Here is a 15231-nt window from a genome sequence, read left to right as displayed (position 1 = left end):
TTCACTTTGTTCCTCAAACCAACACAAAAATAAATTTCAGTATTTACCATCTGGTGGAAGCTGAGTAGCAAATTCAGCTGGTAAGGTTAAAAGTGCATAATCTTTCAGTGCAGCTAACCAGAGACGGCTAAGTGAAGGCAACTCTGGCTGTACAAGTGTTATCAAACTGTCAGGTGGCAACTCGTCTACTGTACCAAAATCATCCTCATCCTCCTCTGTACTCTTTAAAACACGTTTGGGCTTGGTCTCTGCTTCTTTCTTAATTTTCATGGCCACAACATACACCTAGGAGAAACAGAGATGAAAAATTCACATTGTGAAATCAAAACAACAAAAAAACCCAGCAGCAGCCTTTTCCTTAGAGCAATTGTCACTTTCTCAGAGCAGATTAGGTACGATATGCATAAAGATTAGAATGGCTTTTAGTGGGTTACGTGAATACAAGAGCATTTATACGTTCATCTTGGAAATATGCTATAAAAGGATTTTCACACAAACAAGGAAAGCAGAAGTATCAGAAAAATACAGTGAAAATAAGCATTTTTTGAATTAGGAACTTCACACAACAGATGCTCCGTATCAAAGCTGAATGTAACATTATGGGGTGACTAACAGGTTTACATGGCTGAATAGTTGACACTTCCCTTTGCAATTTCAAAATAAACTTCCAAGAAAATTTAATCCAAAGGTCCTCAAACTATGACTCCAAAAGAAATCAAAATATAATTTATGTAATTAGACACGTAGCTCTAAAGCCTGCAAGTAATATTTCAGGAAGCAAGACAACATAAGTACTTCTTTCTTTTGTAGATAGTTTAAGATTTTAGCAATATCTATGTCTAGCTTGCAATTTGTTGTGAACTCTAAAAAAATTCCAAGTTGGTTAACTACAGTATTTTATGAAAAGACACTGTAAGGGTATGAGAGTGTACAATACAATCAAATACAAAAGCACCACTAGACAAAATGGCAGAAAAAAAGAATCAAGTAATACACCAAAATGAAAACACACCAAGAGTGGAACTGCAGTAGGAAAGGAGGAAGGCAGATATAAGGCTAATTAACTGACTAGACAGCAGGGTTTGATGCTGCTAAGGTTAAATCTTTTCAAACATTTGAAGATGTAATAGGAAATGGTTACCTCAGCCCATGCTTTCAGAACTGCAAGTTTTTCCATAGTGGTGGCACTCTCCCGGTAAAGCTGGCTGGAGGATCCTTTTCCCGCTTGCACTTTATCCAGAGAAGAGACAAGAAGGTTGTGAACTCGGCGGAGATCATTCAGGTCACTTACAACCCCACTTCCTATCCATGCGCTACATACCTAAACAAGGTTAGAATCGTTCTCCATTAGCAAGAAAAACAGATAACTTCATAAATAAAAACTATAAAGAAATAAAAACAACAAAATCTCAACCATTCTAACCTGATATTGTCCTTTCTTCTCTCCACTCATGACAACAGAATTGTTCGGGTGAATGGTTACAAAGGCTGTTTTCAATGGCTACTGATACAATGAAACTCAGATACACGGAAAATACTTAGTTTGCAAGACACAGAATCATAGAATGGCCTGAGTTGAGAAGGACCTCAAAGAGCATCCAGTTTCAACCCCCCTGCCACAGGCAACCACCAGACCAGGCTGCCCAGAGCCACATCCAGTCTGGCCTTGAATGCCTCCAGGGATGGGGCATCCACAACCTCCTTGGGCAACCTGTTCCAGTGTGTCACCACCCCCTGAGTGAAAAACTTCCTCCTAATATTCAACCTAAATCTCTGTTTCAGTTTAAAACCATTCTCTCTTGTCCTGTCACTATTCACCCTCACAAAACAGTCATCTCCCCTCCAGTTTATATGCTCCCTTCAAGCACTGGAAGGCCACAATGAGGTCTCCCCGGAGCCTTCTCTTCTCCAAGCTAGATTCTCCCTAAACAGGTGATCACATTTTATTCTGTTCCCACATGTCTGATCAAATCATTCAAGTAGTGTGTTTTCACATTCACAGTGAAGGTCGTATTGCACAGCAGTTCATAATGGTATATCTTCAAAAATCTATAATTCAAATTACATGTTAAAGCTCCACACTAATGAAAAGCTTCCAAGATCATCAATGAGTTTAAGAAAACATCCAGAAATGAGTAATATAAAAAAGTTTCAGATATGGCTCTGGTATGAAACAAACAGTATCACATTCTAGATGAGTCAGCACCTGACATGGAGGTCAGACGGTTGGGCGTCTCCCTTACTCCTGCTCTTTTTATTTTTTAGATTGAACAAACTAAAAGCAGACATTTTAAACTGAAACATCAAACAGATCATAACTTTCTGTCTAGTGCTATACATTGGCATTCATCCTCTGAAGAGTGTTTACACCCAGACAAAAGATTTCTGGTACAAATGCAGCTGCTTTTACACCAAAAAGAACAAATTCTGCAAGGATGAGTAAAAGTAGCAAAATGAAGAAAAAATACAGCAGGGGGAGGAGGAAGAGTGGTGGGAAAAAAGAGTTCACAGACTCTTTTCCGATGGTAGTCTTGTTCTATCTCTGGTTTATTTTGCTTTGAGAGAACCAGTTCCTTTAGGGAAGGCCTGGAATGATGGATATAATTAAAATAAATATACGGTTTATTTACACACATGGCTCTGCAGATAGACAGGACAGGACTGCTGAAAATCTGTTACAAATTCAAAATCCATTCAAAAGTAGAACTAAGATCAGCTTTGCTCCTTCAACCCTAAAACATCATTAGTGAGTACAGTTCATCAGACAAGACATCTGAATGAATACATTCTCATTTGTCTTACTAAGCATTTTCTTTTTTTTCTTTCAGTTTTTTTTTTTTCTTTTCCAGTTATCAAGAAGCTTAGAATTGATGTGGAGATAACTATTTTCAGAAAGACTAAAAAGAATATTATCAGATGACTCTGAAGACATTGCAAAAAAATCTCAGCTTAGGCTTACGATATCTTCCAGCTATTTACTGCTGTTCTCTTCTGCATCATTCTTCAGACAAGAAGAAAAATCATACACGTCTACTGCATAAAGGCACAAAATGTATTCAGTTTGGCTTATACCATCTGAACATACTCTTCAATACCTGGCAGGCCTTGGCAGTTATGTCAGATGGTGTGTCTTGGGAAAATGCTGGCCTCAGAGCAGCTCCAACCTGGGAAGAGGAAAAAATCCAACATAAAACAATAGTGACAACACTCTTCATCTAACCTTGCTTAAGATTCAGGAATGTATATATAAAACATGCAAGATAAGACTGTTAGTGTTTATAATTATACCCCAAAATTACCCTTGCTACCTAGCAAACATTTGCAACAGCATTGTCTAAATGACAAAGAACTGTTTTTCTCCTGCTTTTCTTCTCATGGTCTTTTTAAGCCCCAACTACCTTTGCAAACGTGGCATTCTCTTTTTGTTGTTAATGAAAATCCTTTTACACATGAAACTACTATGAATTCAATTTATGCTGAAGCTGCATAGACAATGACTTTTTGAACTCCAACAGAATAAGGCAAAACCAAGTGTTCATTACTGCATTTGTATCATGTTCTCAAGATGACAGACAAAAGAAGAATTAGTCATTTGTTCTAAGGCAGTGTTTTTCTAAAATAGAAAGAAGCAAGTAAAAAAAAAAAACAGCAGCAACAGTTACAGCACTACAGAAGGAAGGAGAATAAGATGAGAATAGGATGAAAACCTGTCTTGAAGAAATGTTTTTGAATTCTGAAAACAGAGAAGATAAATCAGAGGAAAACAGATAATTTGAGGTGGGAAAAAGGCAAGGAATGGTGGCAGCATAGAGAACTGTGGTAGGCACAGAAGATACCAGAATAGCAAAACCTGACAAGATTGGAGGAAAGCTGTGGAATCTTAGGAGTGATTCCAGAGTTAGCCACGTCACTCCAGTGGGAAGGAAGAAAAAGCCCTTAACTTCATCTCTCCTTTTAATATACTTCCAACAGGTAACAGAATTAGAAAGCTCATATCACCCTTCTAATTCTCATATCAAGTGTCTCTACTCAAAAGGATGTTACTGTATGAGAAACAAAATAAATATTTTGTAAGATGCTCACAGATTCTTCTATAGACCAGCGCACTATCCTAGACTATTCTTAAGTTAAAATGCAGTCTAGAAACCACATGCATTTAAAGACTTAACAGATTGACCAACGTGCATCAGTGAAACATAACTGGTATGTCCTAGGACTTCCAAAGCAACAGGAAATCAATCACAGTGCGAGTATTGCTACTAAAAAAACCTACAATGCTGTGAAAGCAGTTATTTATGCAGAAAAAGGCTCATAACACAGAATCATAATCATAGAATGGTGTTCCCCTCAAGTACTGGAAGGCCACAGTGAGGTCTCCCCGGACCTCTTCTCTCCTCCAAGCAAAATAAGCTGAGTTCCCTCAACCTTTCTTCATAGAAAGATTCCCTGCCCCTCTCAAACAGGACACCTGGCCAAATGAAAACTCATTTCTTGCAGGCATTCATCTTATGATAAATGTAAATACTGAAGTCAGTGGGATAAATCACATATGCAATTGTTTGCAAGGCTAAGATCTTCTGAATCAAATGAAAGAACTAGCAAAACTGATTTTAGATGCAAATCAGTAAGAGGCAACCAAGAAAAGAAAAAGCCCACCCTTCAAAGCACACTATCCTTTAAGCTTTTCTCATTCTCACACTCAAGTCTGAGGCAAAAGATTAATCTTTAGCATATATCTATATATCTATATCTATCTATATATATGTGTGTATATATATATATATATATCTATAACAGTCAAATCTGCAGTACTGATATTTCAGTATTATATGGAAAATTGTTATGATATATTTAGAACTTTGAAAACAAGAGACAAGAGTCAAGCTATGCAACAAAATAATGCAATAATTTCCCAAAATAAATCTTCAGCTGCTCACCTCCCATTCCCATACTTTTGTCATTTTTGTTCAAACCCAAATGTATTCATTAGTTCCCAAGAAAACAGATTTATTAGATAATCCTGGAATTGAATTAGTGTTATTTTCAAATTCTTCATTCTACAAATGTAATACCATTCTTGCAAAAAAAAAAAAATTTGTAGTATTTGGTTTTCAAGAATCAATAGCTACTGATTTTTTTTAATTTTGTCAGCTAATAAATTATGATAAATAGGAAGAGATACACAGATTTTGAAGAGGTAAATAAAGCTGCCTCTTTAGTACATTTTCAAACAAAAAACCTCTTCACAGGTCTTTTGAAGTTACAAAATGTTCTCAAAGCTAATTCTGGCATATTGGCATAAATATACAGTTCCATGAAGTTATAAAGAAGGTCTCACATTAGCCTGGTATTGCTCCAGTATCACATGGCCTGGAAACTCTGGCTCAGGAACTGATGCAAATTTCTTGATAATGTCTTCAAGAGCTTGAAGACCCGCCATTCGTAACTGGTTGCTGTGATCAGTTGCAGCCATGAATGCCATTCGAATAAGGTCAGAGAGATGCAGTACTAAGAAATCATCTTAAAATAGAACAAAAGAAGAACTATTTAATAAAGTGAATTATAGCTGATGCGACAGACATTTGTAATATTTTCTTAATGGAGATGTACAAATTTCACACATTCTTTTCCAAAGGTACAAATATAGGAAATGGAAGAAATACAAGAAAGAATGAAACCTATTTTTCTTCCCACCTCCTTTAAACTGACATCAGAATTTTCATTCTCAAGACAATCTTAAAAATTAAGCACAAATTTGAAACAAAGTAAAATATGAGACAGAAAACAAATGCATTGGATAGAATATTTTAAATGTGGCTGAGTAGCTTGTAAGAGGTAGAAACATTCAGTAACACAGATTTCATGATTCCCTTCTGCCCTATATATACAGAAAATCTTCACAGCAGTTCTTGAGTCCTATACTTATAGTGACCTCTACTGACAGAAGAAAGCCTCATCAAATTTAACACTTAACAACTGAGTATGCTTTTCTACCTCTGCACCCAAGGACCACATCCAAGGCCATCAGCAAGCAGCCACCAACACATAGAGAAAAGCACCAGACGACTCAGTAACACTGTGAAAGGATTTTTCTTCTGTTTGTATTTCTTTCCTTACTTTCAATTTGAAATTACCAGATGTTGTGTAATAAGAAAATAAATTATGTAAAAACATTAATATCCAGGGCAATTAATTAAAAAAAAAAATCACGATTAATGCTCTAGATTTTTTCAAGTTTAAAGACAGAAAATAGTTCATTTTGTAACTGAAATTTTCAGAGGCATGCAAGGATTAAGGACTGTCATTAATTCTTCAGGTCACCACAGATATAGCAGTTAACATTAAATAATTTGTAAGTTGAATTTATGGGTAGAGGTTTGGTAAGTTTTTCTTTTATGATGATACCAAACAAATCAAGTTCACATTCAATACATTTAGAGATGTATATTCCCAGGATTATTATGTGCAATCCCCTGCAGGATCCTATGATAAAGCAGCTCTTTCATGACTTTCCTCTCCAGTACAACATCATTTCCGAAATCAGCTTTCCAAAGCTCTTCCCACTCAGTCTTCAAACATTGACCCCAGTCTCTAATCAAGTAAAAACCAACATTCTCAACAAAACCAGTGCACGGTTCTGGAACCAAACACATAATATCCATATCAGAACAGAAGCCTGTAACAGCACGGGTGCTAAAATCCACAAACCCTATGCATTCTAGAATCTTTATATATGATATTCAGCCTACGTGCACATAAGCTCCTCATGAACGCCATGCTACACAGCTGAAGGCAATCACTACGCACCAGAACCAATACACATGGATGATCAAAGGACAGAAGCTTCTCACTGCTAGTTTGAAACTAGTTTTGTGAAAAATGTGTTATGTCGTTCCCAGCCTCTCAGTTATGATTCTCCAAGTTGTACACATATCTTGAATACATGATATTTACCAGTCTCACGGATATCAAAAGAAAGTATTTTATAAAGCAGCTGGGTCCATATCCCTCACACATCCCTCACTCTGCTACAGCAATATTACCTGGCCTTATCTTTTTTCTTTCCTAGCACTCCTTTGCTGTGGAAATACTAAAATAATAAGAATTGTATATCACCACTATCGTTAGGCTAGATTCAGATAAACTATTCCCAGCTTACATTTGACCAGAAGTTTACTCCTTCTAACTAAACGAAGGAGTTTGCAAACCCTTTTCTTCCCCCACTCCCAAGCAGATCAGTCTGTTAAAGTTATATTCTCCAAGAAACATCACTGTGTTCATGGCATGGTAACTATAACAGTTACATAACTACAGCTTTGGCCTTTTTCTATTTCCTCTGTTTTTAACTGTTTGAATGAAAGCAAGTTCACTTTCAAAGAGCTAACATTTCTACCTTGGTTAATTTTAAGAGCCGTAAAGAAGTATCAACAATAAAAAAAGAACCAAAATTAAACGTGTATATTCTATAATTACTTTTTGGGTTTTTAAGTCTGGCTGAACGAGCTAGGGCCAGATCAAAGTGTGCCTTGTTTGCATTCTCACACAGCATGATCACTCGGCACAGGCAGTCGGCTGCAAATACACGAGTTGCCCAACGAGGTGCTACAGAAGGCTTGGTTTTATCCTCTTCACCCAGGGTGGTAAACATTGTATCATCATCCATCTCATCCTTCTTCTCGGATTCTTCATCCTTACCTCCTCCCAAGGGAGCTGCAGTGCTCATGTCTACAACAAAGAACAATTTTAAGAAAATCCTGATGTTAAAAACTACAGATGACTAAGAACATACTCAAGCCCTTCAAGATTCTAAATGCACCCTCTTAGTGAGTACGGTGGCGATGGATTGATGGTTGGACTTAGATGTCTTTTCCAACCATAATGATTCTATGATTCTAAGAGCCAAGATATTCAAAAGAGAGAAAGGCCATGGTAAATCAAACATGGATGAAGAAAACTCAAAACAGGAATGTTTTGAGAAACTGATCAGGAAAGCTTGTGTACATGATTTGTAAATCTCTACTTAGAAAAAAAACTAGATTTTGTTCATATATCACTTAGTGGTATCAAAGAGTGCAAAATGAAGTTGCGACCTTATTAAAATATAACTGAGATAAATTTATTTAAATATCATCACAGATTATTTCACCTACTAAAAACTAAGAGGAGATCAGACATAAATATTAAAAACTCTAAAATCCATCCCACACATAAAAAGGAAAGAACATTCCATTTTCAAATTCAGGAAGTGAGGTCTTCCCCACGGAATAGATAAATGGTAAATATATTGCATAAAGAAGCAACTGCTAGCATTGCTCATCAGTAAACCTAAAGACAACAACAATTAGAAGAGCTTCAGGATGAACTCACATTATGTCAATAAATAAGCATAAATGCAAGGCAAATTAGCAGAATCTGCGTCACAACTATCCTTCAAGCTGAGAAAGAAGTATAAGGTCTCAGAGGACAAGATCTTTGCAAACAAATCCGCAAGGCTGAACAACACACAAAAAAAAGTTTCGTCACCATGGTAACCCATCTTCACATCAGAAGCTCAAAGGGAATAAAGGAAAGCTCAGAACATGTACAGCACTGTTCCTTCCCTACGGGTCTGACGTACAAACACTAAAAAGCATTCGTCTGCTTTCACAATTGGCAGCAACTTCTTTTTTTTATCCTAAAAGAAATCTTACCTTTAAAAATGTAACATAACATTTATGATTTCATCTGAGTACTTTTAATGAATAATAGACAAAGCTCCATATACAATAGAAGCTAGATCTTAACTAGGACAAAAGACAAGCTCAAAATAAATATTGTCAGAAGATGCTAATACTAAGGACACATCATCTCTTACGTGCATGCTACAGAACACTTACCACTGGAAGCTGCAAGGACATCCTTACAAAGCATTAGCCAGTGAGAAAGGTTTTCTACTGCCAGAGATGAAAGCATATGTCCCAGAGTATCGTGGATATCTGAGCACAACTTCCGATCTGTTTCTCGATCCAGCATACCAAACAGGACACCTTCAAGGCCTGTCTCTGTTATATTAACACCCTGATGCCGGGAATGACCATCTCGCCGAGAACCAGCTCCAGGTGTAAAAGTATTAATATCTGTAAAATGATTTTTATAACATGACTTTTTGAAATCAGTAGCTCCATTTTACAATTTGAAGTAACAAATGAGAATTGGACACTGAATTCTTCCAAATTAACATTAGAAAGATTTTACAGCAATCATTTTTTTTAATATTTTTTTTTCCTCCAAGGCAAATAGCATCTGAGTATTACTTCAAAAATAATTATCCATTTCTCTTCAAGGTACACATTCCATCAATTTGTAAAAACTCCTAATAATATTTGATTCTGAAGAGTCTTTCTAGAGACATACTTAATTAGTAGGATTTAATACTAATTATGCTCAGTGAAAAACACTGATCAAAACTGTTGAACTTTCTATTTTCAGAATAAACTGATAAATGTAAGCATTGAACCAATCAGCAGAGTCCAAAGGCTAGTAGACGTGCTGCTAAGAGAATTTAACACACCTAGACATCTCCACCAAACAGTATACAGTTAAGTCAACTTTCAACAGAAGAAGATCTAAAATACTTTAAAAACTATAAGGCATTTTCACTTTATATACACTGTATTTCCTATTTGATTTCTATTAGTCAGTAGGGCAGAAAAGGTTAAATCTGAATTTCACAGGAAGTGAAATGACAAATGAAATTCAAGAGGTAAGCAGGGGTGAGGAGAAACGTTATTCGAGTGTGTAGGGATGGCTATAGAGTGGATTTTTTTTTTTTTATTTCCCGAAGGCAAATCACACACACGCATGAATACATGCACTCAACTGTCCCAAAAAGACCACATGAAAGAAGTACTTACTGATGCCACTATTTTCTTTGTCCCCAGCATTTTTTGCTAAGCTCATGGCATATTCACATACTTCTGCTGCTTCTCTCTGAGCAAGCTGTCGTAAACATGCAACTGCAGCCCGGCGAAGTAGCAAGTGGGAGCTGCACAAGTGAACCTAAATCAGAACCATTGCAAGTGAGTGAAACTGCACCTCCATATGAGCAAGTGCTGCTAAGGACTGCCAGTATTCTACTTCCCAACTACGTGCCCCTGTGTAAGCCTCCGGGTATCGAGCTCTTTACAAGATCTTAGAAGTTCACAGGTAAGCACTTATTGAAAGCAGAAATTTGAAAATAAAGCTGGCATATACAGAGCTGACAGTTGTTACCTGCCAAAAGCTTTAATATTAGAACTACTGTGTCAGTATGATTTTAGACAAATTATACTTTCCAGTCTGTTACACTCTTGAACACTGTTCCACATCATATTCTGCTATAGCCATAAATTACTTTAAAAGTGACCACACAACTACCTTAAAATCTTCCATTTCAAGCGTGCACCAGAATTTATAGCATATGCTTTTATGTGTTTCTGTCAAGATGACAGCTTCAGGTCTCTCTGCTAACCAACACTGGGCTTCCATTTCCTTTTGAATCACCTCAAGTACAAGCAAATATTTCTCTTAGGAAGAATTGTGCATGGTAACTATTTCCTTGGGAGGTAGTAGCTGCACAGAGAACTGTATGTTCTTCCACAGTGGAAGAGATGATGAGTGCTCTTTAAGAAACTGACTCTTTATTTACCCTGGGGAAATTGTTTTTAATAAACTGAATACACATTTGCTTTCTCAGTAGTAGGTTATTATGTGGATGGAAACTGCAACCCTAAATGAAAGGGTTGTATAGCGTATAAAGCACTTCAACAGTAGATCTTTATTCTGTTTGTGAATATACAAGACTTAGATACTGGAAAAACAAATCCACTTTTATACAATCCTCTAAATATCGCACTAAAGCATTCCTTGTTTCTGGTTACAAAACAAACAACCAGTGGTTATGATGCCAATGCAGGAAAGCAGAAAGCAACTCCATGGTTTAATTTTGATACTTTAGAACGTAATGAAAAGTTTGTTAATGGTGAAAGGTAATGCAGACTCTGCCTTCCTAGCTATAAGTTCACAGTAAAAAGAAGTGAACAAGACAATTCAAAGGAAAACTTACCAAGCTACATATGACTTGAAAGTAAGGAATATGAAAAAAAGGGAAGGAAAATAGCTTTTGTTTAATAAAGGATCATTAGGAAACATGGAACGGATAGCAGAAAGCCTAGGAAAATTTTTTAAAACAGTACTGGTCATGCCAGCAGTAACTTCATTTTCTGCACTATTACCCACTAGTGCTTACAGAAAGACTAAGTAGAAGAAGTAATTGCCACACTGTGCACAGTATTTATACAAAAGGGTCCAGATATTTCTGGATATGTTGCATCACTGTCATGCATAATTCTGTGCAAGAACAAGTGCTGCACAGCAGCATTTCAGTGTGTGTGGGAAAGTAAAATTATGCATGCAGGGAAATACATGCAACAATGCAAGAATGTTTTGGAAAAAGTCAGTAAGGGAGACTAAGAAAAAGTTCCATTGACATAAGGTAATACAGAAACACTAGTCTCACAATGAATTCTAAGAACAACTACTCAAAAACACCAAACAGACTTCAGGGAGAAGCTTTCCAAATTTCACAGCATTTAGCATTGCTAAAAAACCCTTAATATAATTTAAAAATTAAATAACAGTAATAAAGAAACAAGAACACACATCTTTCTCTTACAGTTGCATTTTGTAAGTTTTGGGTTCCAGCATGTTTCCTGGTTTAGGCCAGGATTTGCTGGCAAAACAGTACCACAGGGAGAAAGCAATGCTAATCACAACAGCAGCACAAGAATTTGAGCATCAGCATCTAAGCTGACAGTGGTAAAACAAATCCAAGACCTCCCACATTTCCCAAATTCACTTTCTTTCCTCTGTGCATGCAGTCAGCTGGAAGGAACAAGGCATTTCAGTATTTTTTCATTGAGCGATACCATACATATTCTTGCTAGTGTACTACTAGAGTGAATCCAGCCTTATGACAGTAATTTGGGCAGCATTCTGAAAAGCATCTAAAACAGTTTGGGGACAGATATTCCTTTACAACACTCCAATGTTCTGCAGACGTCACTTTTTTGTTATGAATGGGTACCCTTGGCCTCTTACTAAATGCCTCTCCTGTGCCCCCTGCTACGCACACATATAAAACTTAGAGAAACAGAAGGAATGCATTCTGTACTCACACAAAGACTGGGAACCAGACTGGATAGGTTGACGTGCCGTGGTGCAAACATATGGAGCTGCTGAAGGCAGGATATGGCTGCTGCCTGAACGAGAGAGTCTGAATGGTCCTGTGTGATTGCACATCCCACCAAACAGGACGAACGGATTGTTGAAATTGTAGCTCCATTACCTGGTGATATGATGTGACATACTTAACACAACAAGATTTTTGTACGAGAGAAGCAGATTTTAAATCTTCAACAAACATTTTAATGCAAAAGAAGTTGACAGAATTCACATGCAGCTTCTCTGACTTCCTACTGAAAAACAGTACAACTTGAAAGAATCACTATGGCGTGTTTCAGTATCTCAGGGTTTCAGCTCAGTTAAACAACACTCAGTCCAAATAAAATTTTTGATTAATTGTCTTCAAATAGAAATATTTTCAAAATATCTCCCCAGGACATAAAACCAGTAAGGGTAATTGAATTTCAACTGTGAATATCTTTTCCATTTTATGATATATGGACAATATTTCATGCACAGAACCATTTCCTAAAGTGTCAGGCAATGCTTAAGCTAGCATAAATGCTAGCTAATTTTGGTTAGCTCCATTGGATGAGTCATGTTGCTCTAACAGAACACACAGTTTAAAGAACAGAATCTGAAAAATAATTCTGTAATTAAACCATATGTTTAATGGTTGTTTATATATGTTTAAAAGAAGTTTCTGAATAACAGAAAAATGCCTGCACAAGACTTTCAGTATAAGGATATATTGTTATTTAAAAAGCATCACAACATTCCAAATCAAATAAAGAGCAAGCAGATACTCAGATTAAATCAGACCATCTAGAAACTTTCCCATAATAGAAATGTAAGTCCAATTTTCCAGAATTTGAATTTCACAAATGGCTAGCTCTATGACACTGTCTGAAAGACCAGTGTAAAATATTCCTAAAAAAAAAAAATCCCACTAGAATTCAGACCATGTTTTTTGCCATCTCAGCCACAGAACTTCAGATAAAAAGTCTGTAAAAAAGTCTTAATCATAATGGTAAAGTACCATTATAAAAACATCAAGAATGAGTGGAAATTAGTTACTGTTCACAACACCAAGAACTATGTCCAACTTCAGATCTTGTCATCAGTCAAAAATAAAGCTGCCAATGTTCTGAAGAAGTAGAGGAGCAATGTTGCCTCTTGCCCGACACAAAATGTTTCTGGCAAGGGTGCTTCCCATCTTTTACAGACAACACAAAATTACTATGAGACAGAACACCATTCATCTCTGTAGTACCTTTATACAAACTTCAAACTGATGGAAAAAAAATAACGAAACGCCATAAGAAAACATCAAAGTCAGAACTGAAGTTCTGTGCAGGACACTATAATTGTTAAATCCCTTCTCACACCCCTCAACTGCAACAGATAAAATCCGATTGTCCTCTGTTGAAGATTGTGATTAATTGGCTTTATAAAAGTTAATTTTTTATTCCTCCTCAGATTCACACTGACCTTGCAGCTCAGGCCCAACGGTAGTTATTATAGCTCCAAGACATCGGCCTAGGCATTGATGCACTTCTGTATGTGATGGTGGAACAGTTAAGAGCAGAGTAAGAACTAGAGAAAGTGTTGGCTCCACATATCCACGGTACATTGGTCCACTAGAATCAACTATCAAGGCAAGTGAATGGAGAGACCAGGTCTATTAGAAAAAAAAAAGATTTTTGAGTAATATATTTAGGAAAGTTACAGAAACTTACATGTAGACTGAGCTTAGCTCTGCACACCCTTGCTTACACATCTAGTTATCTTCTCTGACTCCACAAGGGTTTGAAAGATCACAACCTCAAGCAATCACTTGGGAGTTGAAATATTTCTAGCATGCTGCTTGGCTGCCAGCACTTTTGTGGATAATGGAGATGAAGATGACAAGGAATTTGAGCAAACACTTAAAAAAAACAAAAATAGAAACAAGTCTCCCTTAACCCCCCCCACCCCAAAAAAAAGCAAAAGTGAAAAATGACTCTTAAGATAGGAAAAATACAGAATCACTTCTGTTGTAAAACTGGATGTAGATTTAGAAGTAGACAGTTGTCAAAACATTACGTAGGAAGTGCCTTTGACATTTTAAGAAACTGATTTACAACACAGGCTGAAAGGTTCACGTGTATTTCTACAATGTACGGAAAAGCAATTATTCTAGTATTCTAGATTTCATCACTGAAGAAAATGAAAGATTCATCACTTTGCCTTTTAAGATTTAACTTTATGTCAATACAGATGTATTGCTTCATATGCTCTTTTTACAGCAGCATCCACAAACAAGGAGTTCTAGGACAGTAAAGATAGAAAAAGACACTTCTACCCTCACGTTTCTTTTGGAAGAGTTAAGACACAGCATATTATCCCAATTTCCAAATACTTTCAGCTTACGAAATATTCTGCACCACACATTATTCATACATGATCTGTAACCCCAAAGGCAGTGCTCTCAGCAGCATATCTACTCCCCTCTTACCCTACTAGAAACATTTAGCAGTCAAATGGTCTTCTTGGGAGACCCTCCACAAGTTATTAATACACAGTACATAAACAGAAACTCAACCACAGAAGCCTCCCCACTTCCTTACTAGTTCTCCTAATATTCTCTTTTTTTCCTAAACTGAAATTTCTGTTTGCGTTTATCTGCAACAGATTTCAAATTTTGTTATTATAGTATAGCCTTCCCAAGAAGACGTACTGCTATACTTTGTTCACTGTTTCACACAAGTTGAAATTGTTTGACAAAGAAAATGACTTCATTAGCTCAGTCTCCAACAGCTGACCATACACTGACCATTAGACAGTTACTAAAGCCTTAATATAGACAGCTAAGGTAACACTATCAGATTTGGGTCTATTCCTAATCAACTATCATTATAAAGCAAAATCTGCTGGTTTAACATTCCTTAGCAAATGCTACATCCATACAGTTTGGCTTACATGACAATCTCTATTAAACAGCTGATTTAACTTCTGTTTTAAAACACCCAAAATTAAAATTCATTCTGT

The 15231-nt window shown here is 36.6% G+C and overlaps 1 protein-coding gene across 4 annotated transcripts in view; it reads right to left on the bottom strand.

The window, feature by feature from the left end:
- The window catches only part of HEATR5B (HEAT repeat containing 5B), a 50741-nt gene that overhangs the window by 15207 nt on the left and 20303 nt on the right, over window positions 1–15231 (bottom strand). For all 4 annotated transcript variants that reach the window (XM_031593211.2, XM_090135280.1, XM_090135281.1 and 1 more), the window contains exons 20-28: window positions 13693–13882; window positions 12195–12364; window positions 9894–10038; window positions 8877–9116; window positions 7474–7725; window positions 5339–5520; window positions 3096–3164; window positions 1142–1321; window positions 48–285 (exon numbers count right to left, since the gene is read on the bottom strand). In XM_031593211.2, the coding sequence (XP_031449071.1) occupies window positions 48–285; window positions 1142–1321; window positions 3096–3164; window positions 5339–5520; window positions 7474–7725; window positions 8877–9116; window positions 9894–10038; window positions 12195–12364; window positions 13693–13882 (1666 nt within the window). The remainder of the gene's footprint in view (window positions 1–47; window positions 286–1141; window positions 1322–3095; window positions 3165–5338; window positions 5521–7473; window positions 7726–8876; window positions 9117–9893; window positions 10039–12194; window positions 12365–13692; window positions 13883–15231) is intronic.

Source organism: Phasianus colchicus, chromosome 2 (genome assembly GCF_987193195.1).
Source record: "Phasianus colchicus chromosome 2, bPhaCol1.hap1.1, whole genome shotgun sequence".
Lineage (NCBI taxonomy): Eukaryota > Metazoa > Chordata > Aves > Galliformes > Phasianidae > Phasianus > Phasianus colchicus.
This window is presented reverse-complemented; position numbering and strand designations above follow the sequence as displayed.